The 14,512-nt window shown below is 37.5% G+C and overlaps 1 protein-coding gene and 1 non-coding gene across 2 annotated transcripts; both read right to left on the reverse strand.

Moving 5' to 3' along the window:
- Positions 1 to 983: 983 nt before the first annotated feature.
- On the reverse strand, positions 984 to 2,007 carry LOC110316687 (vomeronasal type-1 receptor 90-like). Its single transcript, XM_021191119.1, has one exon. It carries the CDS (start codon positions 1,970 to 1,972, stop codon positions 1,079 to 1,081), a length of 894 nt encoding a protein of 297 aa, XP_021046778.1. The 5' UTR covers positions 1,973 to 2,007; the 3' UTR covers positions 984 to 1,078.
- Positions 2,008 to 11,543: 9,536 nt separating this feature from the next.
- Positions 11,544 to 11,672, reverse strand: LOC115063510. Its single transcript, XR_003843376.1, has one exon. It is a non-coding gene; the product is annotated as a small nucleolar RNA SNORA17 (small nucleolar RNA).
- Between the last annotated feature and the right edge of the window lie 2,840 nt (positions 11,673 to 14,512).

Consider the following 14,512-nt stretch of genomic DNA (forward strand, 5'->3'; position numbering starts at 1 on the left):
TGTGTGTGTGTGTGTGTGTGTGTGTGTGTGTGTTTGTGTGTGTATGCCTGTGTGTTTAATTCCTTTCTGATCAATTTTTTGTCCTATTCAGATTTGTTTAATTTTGTTTTCTTATTCTTGTTTATTTTATTATTATTCGTTAGATGCCTATTTGTTCTCTAAGAAGAGACAAAAAGAGTTTAGATCCAGATAAGAGGGGAGGTGGGGAGGAACTGTTATGGACTGGGGAGAGAAAACACTAATAAGAATATATTGTATGAAAAAAGTTATTTTCAATAAAAATTAATTAGAGCATAGAGATGCAAATTGTAATTTCAGAGCAGGATGGGCAAAGACAGGAGAATCCCTGGGACTACTATTCTGGCCTAGTTGGCAAGTCTCAGGCCACAATGAGAGATGCTCACTCAAAATGCAAGGTAAATACCATATGAAGATAAGACAGGGTTGTCTCCAAGCCTCCATATGCATATACACAAAACTGCATTGTATAACACATATGTATAGATAAACAGTTTTATTTACCAATAACATTTTAATAATTGTAGATGAAATGAAGTGAAAACAGGATATATAACTCATAAGAAACCCATTAACTAAAAAACTAGAATATCTAAATTCATATTATTTTATGATCCAGCAAAATTATGACTTCAGCATCAAGAGAATATTTATTATATAAAGTAAAAAATGAAAGTATAAAGGATTTCATGTGGAAATACCAACTTATGGTGTACAATAAACTTAAAGAACTCTATACTTCTTGGCAGCAGAAATGTCAAAGAATATTTATGTGTGGTACTGCAAATTTAATTTAAATCATATGAAGAATCTTGCTTTGATACTTGAACCATTAAAGTTTAAGAAGAATATCTTTTAGAAAAAAAATGTTGGGGGCTGCTGGAGCCTTAAAACCTGTGTAACTCCAGTTCCAGAGGATCCCATGAGCTCTTCTAACTTCTCTGGGCACCAGGAATATAAACATGCATATATGATGGCACAACATTTATAGTTATAAATAAAAGTAATAAATTTCTTTTTTTAAAGATGAGAAAAATTACCTCATTTAAAACATATGGTGTCATTTTGACTTCAAGTTTTTCAGCACATTAATTATTCTTTTATCAGAACTGATTTGTACCAAAGGAGTAATTGTAGGATAGGCATTCATCACAAACATTTGAACAGTCAGGACAACTGGGTCATATACCCATAACAGGATTGAAGTGAACGAAATGATGAAGTCCACCCAGTACATGACCACAAAGAAAATCACCAGCAGCAAGATGGTCTGGGTGGCCCTTTTCTCAGGGGATGCTCTCTGGTGGCTGATGCCATGAAGATGCTTGCACTGCCTCTGATGCCTGAACAAGATAATCACCATGTATGCACTTGTGGTCATCATGATTCCTACAAGAAACACATCTCTAGACATCACCACTGTTAACATCAATCCCCTGATGATGTGGTTCATGGGGAAGAGTAAGCAAGATTTAGAGACCTTCATCTGGTGGGTCTCACTCACATTGGTAAAACCAGCAACATAGAAGAACCACCTACTACTGAATAACAAATTGAAGGACCAAAGATAGAAAAAAGCATACATCATGTATTTTTTTAGTTTTTGTTTAAATTTTGCAAACAGTGAGGTACTGGGACTGATGGTGACAGCCTGGAACACACTCAGGAGGCAGGTGATGCAGATAGAGAGGCCTCTCATCACTCTGTTTATGTAAAACGTTGTCTTACATTTGACGTCATTCCCAAATTTTAGTGACTCTAATATGTCTGCAAATAAAATGTCCCCTCCAGTGAGGATCATCATTATGTGAATGAAGGTCAGTTGACAGGAGATCAGGTCCATGGGCTTAGGTCTGTGACCTAGGATTATGAAAGTATAGAAAAAAAGGAGAAACATATTGACTAGGACTCCAAATCCAGCTTGGAAGTAACGGACAGTATTTGATGAGGACATAAGTGAAAAGACTATTCATCATAAAAGCTGAGAGGGAAAAAAAGCAGAGAGGAAACATATTTCACATATCTAGAAAAAATAATAGAGTATACATCTAACTTGTGATTAATAGTTTCTCTGTATATATATATATATATATATATATATATGTATATGTATATATATACATATATATATATATATTACTTACTCATTATTGAAATCCTGAGTCTATTACTTTTAATGTTCCAGACTGTACATCATAGCCTAAAATTCTACATGCTTTACATGTATCTTCTAGATATGTCTCATATTATAGAAACTGCATGCATCCAGTGACATCTATACAGAATGTACACTTTGTGTGCCTGTATTGCATTTGAGCCTCATGCCTTAGAATACCATTCCTATTCATTTAAATTGTCTCATTTTGTAATTATCACCTAAACCCGTAATGATGAGCACAGAATATTGATCACATTTGCACAACTCAACAAAAATCATACCAGTCTAGGTAAAACATCACAAGAGGAATCCAAAAACGAAGATCTCAGTCTCATACTATAGGATTTTACTGTGCTCTATTTAACAACTATCTATGTTTTAATTTGTAATTCTAATGGAATCACAGTTTTAATTCATGGTAATCTCACAATTTTAATCATCAAAATTCTTTTGCAATTTATCTGTTTTAATGTTTCTTTTTCCAAAACATCTTACACCACCAGAATTTGGAATTAAAGACATAGATATAGTTGGATATCATTAATGTACTTTCTACACTCTATTAATTGCATAACAATTAACTATGGTCTTAAGTGTCTTCTGGTTCAGTTCCCATCCAATTTCAACCCTTTGTGAACTCTGCTCCAGGTGTCAAGAACTAACTGGTAGGTATCATGACAGATTATTTTTCTTTTTCTTTTTCTTTCTTTCTTTCTTTTTTTTTTTTTTGTGGGGTAAGGAAGTAAATCATTAACAGTATCATTCCTATGGCTTTTCCAGCCATCCCTGTTGTTAATTTACCTGCCTCCTTCATCTTTTGTATTTATCTCCCTCACCCTGACCTAAAAACGCATCCATTTTCCCATCTTCCTTATCAATTATATTCTGCTACTCTCCTTTAGTCTCCTCCCAGCTTCTTCTGGATTTACCTCTCTTCCCCTTCCTAAAGAGTTCCCCTTTTCCATTTTCCTAAGGAGAACACTCATATCACACCATTTCCCTTTATCTTTTCCTCTTTCTTCTCCCTCAACCTCCCTAAGCAACCCCTCATCTCCTACTTTCCCATTTCTCTGATGAGATCACTTGAATTCTGCTATTCTGTTATTCTCCTCTCTATTGCTTCCACCACCAACCCCAGCTCTATCCTGGCAATGGTCTTGTTTTATATCCCTGCTTTTTGTAGTTTCTACAGGCTACAGAATCACATTTGAAGATCTGAATCTCTCCAATGAAAGAGAACATGCGACTCTAAGACAAACATGTTAATTTTCAACACGTTATTACAAACATGAACTCACCGAAGATGACCATAGAGTGATTCTGTTTTTGAAATTTCTGTTTTAAAGAGATTTCTTCCCATGCAGTGAAAATCAAGGTCCCCAGTGTTATCATACATCATCAATACCTTTGGTGTTTATGTAAGTTATTTGTCCTAGTTACCAAGATCAATTTAATATCAAATTAATTTAATTTAGTACTTTAAAGTCAGCTTTATTATACAGAAATAAAAATGACTATACTGACTTGCGTTAAAAGAATGCCAAATTATATAGCTCACTTACATATTCCACATATATAGTACATGCATATATGTATGGAAACTATGCAGAAATTGGTGGGTGAGACCACCCTATAATATTTCCATACATATAATACCATGAGTCACATATTTTATGCTTACATAATTTTTGCTCCTAAAAAGCTTAATTGCGTAAAGGAATGAATTCTTCCCAATTGCCAGAATCAAGCATTTGGTTCTCTCAACAACATATATTTTTAGTAACTATATAGTGATGCTCTGTCTTTTAAAATTCCAGGCTAAGAGCTAAGGAGATGGTTCAGTGGTTAAGACCATTTTTACTCTTGTAAATGACAGGAGTTAGATTCCCAACAATGACATGGTGACTCATCACCATCTATAAATCTAGTTCCAGGGGATACATTAACCTATCTAACCCAGGCATGCAAGTGGCACACAGACATACACCCGTCTTTATAAAACAAGTATTAAATACATACATACATACATACATACATACATACATACATACATACATAAATAAATGCTTTAGTATAATACTTAATTAAATTCTTGGTCTCCTAACTGAAAGAACTATAGCTATAGCACAATTCTAATTTGAAAATTGCAAATATATGTAGAATCATTTATTATTTCTTATATGTCTTCAACTTATTAATATAGCACACGTGTTATGAGTCATACAAAAAAAGATGATAATTTAAGGTAAAAGATAATAGTCTAAAATACTTTTTCTTATCTGAAGGATATGCAACTCCCCACTCTATTTCATATTCATTGCTATGTAGATGTTTATCACATACAGAAAATGACACATCTGATGAATCAAGTAGAATCTTCCTCTGGGCTTCACTGAATCTGAGACTGAACCAGAAATGTTAACATATGCATGCCCTGAGAAAAGTCATTTGTTTTATTTGGAAAAAAAAATTGCAATGCTGGGGTTAATCTAAATATTTTGTACGTTCTAGGAGAACACTCTAAAACTGACATGCATGATCTCAAGCTCTGGCTTTTTGTTGCTTGTTTGCTTTTTGTTTCTGGTTTTAAGACAAGAATATATATATACTATAAGACAAGACTATATAGCTGATGCAGGCTTGACCTTGCTATGTAGCCCAAGATGTCCTCAAATTTATGTTCTTTATGCTTCTGCTTCCTGAGTGATGGAGTTACTGATTTTAATATCAATCTGAACCATTCATTTTAATTTAAAATTTAAGTATTTATCAGAAATTTGTATTTGATAACTCTGGCAGTTCCATAACAAAAGAATAAAAAGGCCTATACTAATGTAATGCTAACTAAAAAGCCATAAAATAGAAGAAAACATCAGAGATAAAGTCCACAAAGTTGTATAGTGCCAGGGAGAAGTGGATCCCCTGTGACACTCTGACTAGTCACTGTATACACACCTCACAGTCTATAGGAGATTACAGGTTAGGGCTCCAGGCTGATGTGAAAACACAGGACCACATTCAGAGCAGACACTGTAGATGACAGTTATTGCTGTGCTTCTGGATTTCAAAACTCAAAGTGTATTCATAAACATTCATAATAGTGGAGAAGTTATAACGATGAAATTTACCCAGAGCAAAACACTAAGCAGTCTGTAGGCAGATGTCTGAAGAGACCTGCAACAAAATAAACCAAGAGCTGCTTCATCCACAGATCTACATTCTTCTGAGAAAAATCAGTTTACTTTTTCATTGCCATAATCTTTAATTTTAGAAGTCTTGTTTTATGATTGTCTCTGTATTCTGCTTTGTGCAGATTTAATAATACAATGAATATGCATGAATATACAAATGTATTACATCAGAGGCATCATTTTTTGAACTGTTCTTTGGAAATTGAGTACAGCACAAGTGTAACTGGAAGCACACAGACACTGATTAGAGTATCACAGTCTCACACTTATGAGCCAGTTCTCTGAGATGAAGCAGCAGCAGCAGAAGTGTCACTGCAGGGACTGCGAAGCAGTCACACCCAGAGCTTCATCACAAGTTGCGTGGCATGAGTTTGGGAAAGATATGAAAATGTTAACTGAAAATGTGTGTGTGTATGTGTGTGTGTGTGTGTGTGTCCGTGTGTGTCCGTGTGTGTCCGTGTGTGTGTGTGTGTGAGTAGGTGTGTGAAATTATTGGGCTACTGGGTCTAAGAATAGATCAATATCATAGTGTATGTTAATACTGTGATCACAAATAACTATAACACCTAAGTGAAAAACTGAGGATTATATCATTATATGTTCATGAAAATAAAATGAAGTTTAAGGAAAATGGAAATTGTGGAGAATATATCCTCTGTTTCTTGGTTGACTTAATGGGATCTGTAGGCTTTGCCTAGTGTACCAGTGAGTTACATAAACTGAAAATTCTGTAACATAAATTAGTGATCATATCATAAGGTTTTTGTGGTGTGGCTACCCTGTGGCCAGTGACTTAATGGCATTAACTGGCAGAATTCTGTTGCATTTTAAAATAATATTTTCATAATTCTATATTATTCATTTCTACTTTAATTTAATTTTTCTGTATTATGTGAGTGTGTGTGAGTGTGTGTGTGCGTGCGTGTGTGCGTGTGCGTGTGTGTTAGACAGGGTTTCACCCTGTAGTTCAGACTGACTTTAATCAAGCACATACTGCTCGCGCCTTAGGCTTGAAAGTGCTGGGATCATAAGAATGTGGCACCACATCTGCCTTCATTGTTGATTTAATTCTTTTATGTACATTAGTAAATCATATTCTAGCAAAATAAAAATGGATTTGTGATCCATTTCAGCAGCTAAAACTTAAATTTGCTTAGTGTTCTTGGGAAGGGTATATTTAGCAAGTAATTGTACTTGAAACTATTAGAGGACACTGGGGATTTTTACTTTAAATAATTTTATCCTTCTGGAGAATGTAAAATGTGTTTTTTTTGAAGCTAATGGAGAACTTACTCATTATAGCATCATATCAATGTTACAAGGTTCAATTTAGAAAACAAGAAATATTAAAATTGAATTTATTTTACTTAAAACATCCAAAATACTGAAAACTTATAGTTTACATTTTTGTAAGGATACATTTACAAACATGCCATGGATAAGTGAGGTGAAGTATTCAGATACTTCTGAGGTATCCAGAAAAGATTATTTTTAATAAAAATCAATGCAATAGAAGAAACAAATCTATGTAAAAGTTTAAATGTATTATATAATGTTAAAAACATCTTTTGTTTTCATAGGCCATGAGTTGAAACTTTCCTAAGAATTCCTAAGTATATGTAAATTTAGCAGACTAGAAAATTATTGATAAACTCTAAATAAGTTATATTTGTTGGATATTCCTAAATTTCATATCAATAAGTGAATATAGTCTGTTAACTTGAGAAAAGTAGTAAAATGAGAAAATACAAAATACAATTTAAATGTGCCTTAACATTATAAATGCAGTCCTGCAAAGCAATAAATGTGTGTTCTCTGTTTTTCATCCTCTAAGTTATTTCAAGTGTTTTGTGACAGGAATGGAAAACTAACACTATTAGTTAAGTAGAAATATGTCCTTAGAATTATTAGAGTACACCCTCAGTATTATCCACAGTCGGATATACTGGTTAAACTAGTTTACTTGGGATTAGTTTTTACATAAGTGTTAGTGTACACCCATTGTTAAAAAGTGATGAGTTTCATGACATTTTTATTTGATATATAATACCCATTGATCATCTTCATCCTATGAGTCTTTCACAACTGTATTCAACCTTCTGCAGGGCTATGTCCTCTTCTCAATAGCCCCACTCTACTGTCATATATATAATTATATATATACTGATTTTCCATGTCTACAGCATTTGTTGTATTTGCTTAAGAGACTGTATGGCTCAAATGTAAAATTCTAGGCAGATAATTCTCTAATCACTTATTACAGAAAACCATGCTTCATTCTAATACCTCACTATAATGAAGAATAAAAGAAACACTCACCTAGCTCGGTCTTTGATAAACATCCATGTAGAATGAGGCCCTGAGAAGCAGTTATAAGGAAGAAATGGAATCAGCTCATCTCCCTCTAGACAGATAATTATCATGTCATCTGTAAAAGTAAGTTCTGACATTGAGGTTGTTACAAAGTGGCACCATCAAATGGAAAAGTCAACTTCCCTAATTTCAGGAGAACAGTAGAGTTGGAACAGCTGAGCTCTGGGTTTCCCATGTGTGAGATATTCTCTCCAGGCCATGTGGATTAAGTCCACATGGATCCCAGTCCTCATGAATAGAACAAAAGTAACAATAATAATATCCCACTTTTAAAAAGTAATAAAACATTTTAGTTTCCCCAAAGTATTTTTCCTTCTTCCAAAGCATTCATGGAGGTCTCCATGTTTACTTGACAGTGGCTTTGGGGTCTCACCTAGAAATAACAGCTTCTTTGATACAGTGAAGAAAATGTTAACTCCTCCAAACACACTCAGGAAAAGTAATCTTTCTTAGAGAGCACACATAACTGAGCTAATGTATTATCAGCAGAAATTCAATTTAGTGACTGGGATGTAGCTCAGCTGGTAGAGTGCATGCCTTGACAGTATTGTGCATGTGTGACACTGTAAAAAAACAAAAACAAAAATAAAAACAAAAAAATCCTTCAAATTATAGGTACAATTAAGGGAGAAGAATCCTATGTCAAATGGCAAGGACCAGATCTTCAAAAAGATAACAGAAGAAAATTGCCCCTTATTAAGAAAGACAAACCCAGAGAAATACAGGAAGTAAATAGAATACAGAGAGAGAGAGAGAGAAGAGAGAAGAGAGAAGAGAGAAGAGAAGAAAATTTCCATGGTACCTGTAATGGTTTGTATATTCTTAGACCAGGGAGTGGCACCATCTGGAGGTGTGGCCTGGTTGGAATAGGTGTGTCACTGTGGGTGTGGGCTTAAGACTCTCACCCCAGTTGCCTGGAAGTCAGTCTTCCAGTAGCAGCCTTTGGATGAAGACGTAGAACTCTCAGCTCCTCCTGCACCATGGCTTCCTGGATACTGCTTGTGGACGTTGTACATCGTGGTGCGGAGCCTAGTGCGCACCACGATGTACAACGTCCACAAGCAGGGGTGTGGGCTTAAGACTCTCACCCCAGTTGCCTGGAAGTCAGTCTTCCAGTAGCAGCCTTTGGATGAAGACGTAGAACTCTCAGCTCCTCCTGCACCATGGCTTCCTGGATACTGCCATGCTCCTGCCTTGATGATAATGGACTGAACCTCTGAACCTGTAAGCCAGCCCCAATTAAATGTTGTTTTTATAAGACTTGCCTTGGTCATGGTGTCTGTTTACAGCAGTAAAACCCTAACTAATACAGTACCACATAGTTAAACTAATTATACAGAACAAAAAAGTGTATTAAAAGTTGCAAGAGAATAACAGAGCATCACAAATGGAGGAAAAACCCACCAAAAGAACAGCTGATTTTTCAAGAGAAAACTTTAAAGCTAGAAGAGCCTGAAGCAATATATCCCAAGTCCTAAATAACCTTTCATCTAAAGTGATATACCCAAAAAAATGACTGCCATGATTGAGAGAGAAAGAAAAATTTCTACATTAACAGCCTAAAAAATAAATTCAACAAGCCATACTGTAGGAAAATACATGGAACATGTATTTTGGCCTGAAAAGAGGAATGATGAAAGCAGAGAGACAGTGGAAAAAATATAAAACTACAATTATTAAAACAACAAGTACCATGAAGAACACAACTCCAAAAACCAACATGATGATCAGAAGTAGCACACACATTTCAATAATGATTTAAGCATGAGTTGCCTCAGTAATCCACTCAAAAATTACAGTGACTGAAAGGATCAAGAAACCAAACTCTCTGCTTGCTGCCTACAAGAAATACATCATAGTTTTAAACACTATGTCAGGGTAAAAGAATGGTTCCGATCAAATGGAACCAGAAACAAAGTAGGAGTCACTATCCAAACATCTGGCAAAATAAACTTTGCCCTGAAACTAATTAAATGAGAGAAGAGGGACACTTCATTCTAATCAAGGGAACAGTGAACCAAGAAAAAACGTCTACTCGAAACATATATATGCCAAACTCAGGGATAACTAATTTCTTTTCTTTTTGTTTCTAAGGTTTTAAAAAACTGCTAATTGTTTGTGAACTTCACATTATGTACCAGAATCCCTATCCCCTTGTACTGGCCCTCCACCCTTGCAACCTCCCTACCAAGAAATAAAAATAATCTCATTATGGAATCTGTAGTGTGTCACAGTTGTCCCACATTATTCACTTTTGTCCACACTTCTTTCTTACAAATTTTATTGCAGTGATTTGTTGCCCTGTATGAGGCCTCTGGCTTCTGCTACTCTATCAATACTGGAACCTCACTGAGACTCCTCCCCGATGTCCTGTTGTTGCCCTGTGTCATGGAAATCCTGTAGTTTTGGCTCTGTAGAAATGGTACTTCGTGCACCGTGGTAGTTCATTGATAGGGTAGATGTTGAGGCAGGCCAACTCAGAGGCCTACACCCGGGCCTGAGAGGTATCTGAGCCTGTCAGCCTGCAGACTCACTCTCATTCCCTTGTGGCCAGACCATCCACAACCCTTGCCACCAGGGCCAGCTATATCCTGCTGCCCAGGTGAGGTCTAAGACTTGCTTTCTCAAATGTTGCAGCATGCAAAGGGTAGGGATAGCTCTCCTGCTCTCACGATCCTGTCAGGGTCAACTTTCCCACCCACCTCTGGTGGTAAGGGCAAAAGAGAGAGGAGGGGATCTCTTGTTTGTTGGAGCCACTGCACAGTAGACAAGAGACAGGACCAACTCTCCCACACTCAAGTCCTTAAGGCCAACTTTATCCTAACTCCCACATCCCAGGCTAGCTCTACTGTGCTGCACAGGTAAGGGGCAGGGCCAGATTGAAGGCCAAGTCCAGCTCTTCTGCTTTCACGACCCCAGGGCCAGGTCTCCTGCCTGCATAGGTGGTAAGGAGAAGGGGAAGAAGGGTATCTCACCCTGGTCCAAGCTACCAGAGGGAGATGAATGGTAGGATCAGCTCTCCCATGCCGGCTCAATTGCAACTCCTGAAATGTGCAGGGAACTCTCTGGAGTACAGCTGGCAAGGTCAAGGTAAGCTCTCTTGCCTTCATGTCTCTAGGGCCAGCTCTCCCAGGATGCCCAGGTACGGGGTGGGGCCAGTTCTTCACAGTCCTCAAACATCAACATGTCCCTAGAAGCAGTCCAGATCAAGGATGTCCTCCTGTACTTTGTTGGTAACAGGCCACTGCTGCAGGGCAACAGACCCTGACACCACCCCTACCCTACACCCTCCAGTGTCAGCACAGGTCAAGACCGCATCATGGTCCCAGGTGGCATCACTGACTACTCATATCAGGCTGTTTTTTTTTTTTTTCCCTAACATTGAATTCACCTTTCTTAGTTGTGCTCACATCCTTCTGTTTCTCTTTCTCTTCTATTTATCTATCACTTACTTGCTCTTCTTAGTGTCATCCAGGGTCTGAATATCTGAGTCATGTCAGGAGTGATCTTAGGAGTCTTATGCCCTGTTAACCCTCTAACATTATGCAGTATGGTGGGGGGGGGGGCAGGGTCATCTTGAGCATGGTCTCCCCTCCTCCCCCAGGTCTGGGCAGTGCCAGACTGGTGTTCTTCTCAGGCTAGCCCCCTTTCTGGGCACCATAGACCAGACTGTGTTCTTCCAGCAGGTCTCTGGCTAGTCCCAGCCCACCTTGTGCCAGAGTGGTTGTTGTCTTAGGGTAGCTCCCTGTCCAGGCCCCTTGGTACCAGAATGGTGATGGTTTCAGGCTCTGTTTTTTTCAGTGAAGGTTAGGCTACTAATCATTCAAACGTCCATATGTGAGAACACTGAGCACAGACGAAGCATCTTGTCTGCCACCTATTGACACACATATGACACAGCAGCCAAAACTCCAATGCTTCTGATGGGCAGGAGGTTTAAAAGGCACAGATTAACATCAATCCATTAATTATGGATGATTTTAATATCCAACTTTCTCCAATAGAGAGGTCATCTGGACAAAAATAAACAGAAACATCAAATAAATAGATTTCATTACACATCAAATGTACTTAACATATGTCTACAGCATATTCTAATCAAACATCATAGAACACAAATTGTACTCTGCAGCAAAAACCACTTTTTAAAACTAGACCACATCCCCCCCAAACCCAAATAACTAAAAATTAAAGTTTGAAATCACTCATTGTATCCAATTTGACCACACTGCAATAAAATGTAATATTTATAGAAAACAAATCTCTAGTAAGTACAATCACTCTAGAGATTAAACAACACATTGTAGAATGATGACAGTGTCCAAAAAGAAATCAATAGAGAAATAAAAACTTCCTGTAACTAAGTGAAAATGAAATAATATGACAAAACTTCTGGGATACATTGAAAACAATCCTATGAGGAAAATTTATAGCTCTAAGTGTTGACATTAAAAATAGAAGCAAACAGCACAAATAAATGACATGATAACGCAACTCAAAATATTGGTAAAAACCAAATACAACCAAGTTGATAGGAAGAAATAACAATAAAACCAGAAATCAACAAAACAGAAACAAAGAAAACAACACAAAGAATCAACACATGTAAATGAAGGCATTTGGCTGAACTAACCAAAACAGATAGATAGATAGATAGATAGATAGATAGATAGATAGATAGATAGAACCAAACTTAACACAGTTAGAAGCAAATGAATAGGAAAATGTTATAAGCAGCACAAAAGCAATTTAGGCTATTGTAAGAGGATATTTTAAAAACATGTACTCCATTAAACAGGAAAATCTGAAGGACCTGTATGATTTTTAATAATTCTGTCAAATCACAAAATCAAACCAAGATGTTAACAATCTAAACAGGCCAATGACAAATGAGGAGACTTAGATAATAATAAAAGCCTTCCAGCCAAGGAAATTCTAGAACCAATAAATTTACGGCAGAATGTCTACTGGATATTCAAAGAAAGTCTAGAGCACATCCTCACACATTTTTTAAAAAACACAAAGAAACATAAGGAACATTCTCAAACGACTTCTGCAAAGCCAGTGTAACTTTAATACCAAAACTAAGTAAGACTCAACAAAAAGGGAAAACTGCAAGCTGATATCCCTCAGGATAATGGACTAAATAAATAAATAAAATAGTTGCAAACAGAACACAGGCATACATACAAAAGAAAAGAAAGGTCTATCTATGGTTATTCTGTCTTTCTCCCTGAAAAGCAGGGATGGCTCAACACATACAACTTAATAAGTGTAATAAACCACACAAATGGACTTAAAGACAAAAGCCACATGATTGACTCAATGAATTCAGAAAAAGCCTTTGAAAAATATAAAATGATACTGCTTCAGCTCCTCTGAAGACAACATATCCTGAGCCATCCCAGATCTGCTGTACTCGGAGCAGTTGGTAAGAACCCTCCCAAAGTCGCATGGCTGCTGAATATCATTCCCCTCTGTGTGGTCCTCTCTGCTGAGACAGACTGCTCCCCTAAAGACACCATATCCTGAGCCATCCCAGGAGATTTGCTGCACTCAGGGCATCTGAGAGAGCAGCATGAGACATCCCGGGAAACCCACTGCACTCAGGGACAACTGACATCCCAGGAGATCCGCTACACACAGAGCAACTGATACCACAGTCTGACATCCCAGGAGATCTGCTGCACACAGGGCAACTGAGCAACTGATTTCCAGCTTATCTGCTCCCTTGAAGACACCACAGCTGAAAGGCATCACAGGAGTTCCTCTGTACACAGGGACAACAGACACCACAGTCTGAAGGCCTCCTGGGGGATCTGTGGCATGCAGGGCAACTGAGCCAACAGAATGAAAGCCTCCCTGGAGTTCTACTCCACTCAGGGAAACAGAAATCACTGTCCACAGGCCCCCGTGGGGAACAGCTTCACACTGGACAACAGCTTGATTCTCTGAAGACCCAACCATCTTAAGGCCTCCCAGAAGATCTACTGCAGCCATGGCAACAGATCAGCAACTTCTCTGGCCCTCTGAAGAGCTCCCAGTTGGAAGGCCCTACAGATGGTCTGCTACAGCCAGGGCTGCAAGCCTACCAGGAAACCTGAAGCAACCCAGGGACAAAAGAGGCAGACTCCAGACAGAATCACCCAGACAGCAAACACTAGGGATAACCAGATAGTGAGAGGTAATCACAAAACCATAAGCAGCAGAAGCCATTATACATGGCTATCATCATGACCCAGCTCTTTCACCAGAGCAAGCCCTGAATACATAAACACATGTGAAAATCAGAAAGCTGACCTAAAATCCTATTTCATGACGATAATAGAGTCCTTTAAGATGGATATAAATAATTCACTGAAAGAAATACAGGAAAACATAGGTAAACAGGTAGATGCCCTTAAAGAGGAAACAAATAATTACCTTAAAAATTCCAAGAAAACATAACTAAACAGGTGAAGGGATTGAATAAAGCAGTCCAAGACTTAAAAGTGGAAGTAGAAATGATAAAGAAAACACAAATGGAGGCAAACCTGGAAATTGAAAACCTAGGAAAGAGGTTATGAATTACAGATGTAAGTATCACCAGCACAATACAAGAGATAGAAGAAAGAATTTCAGGTGTAGAAGATATTGTAGAAGAGATAGAAACAACTGTCAACAAAAATTCAAAATATAAAAATCTCCTAACCCCAAACATCCAGGGAATTCAGGACATAATGAAAATTGGAATAGAGGAAAACAAAGATTCCCAACTCAAAGGACCTGAAAA

Source organism: Mus pahari, chromosome 2, assembly GCF_900095145.1.
Source record: "Mus pahari chromosome 2, PAHARI_EIJ_v1.1, whole genome shotgun sequence".
In the NCBI taxonomy this organism is placed as follows: domain Eukaryota; kingdom Metazoa; phylum Chordata; class Mammalia; order Rodentia; family Muridae; genus Mus; species Mus pahari.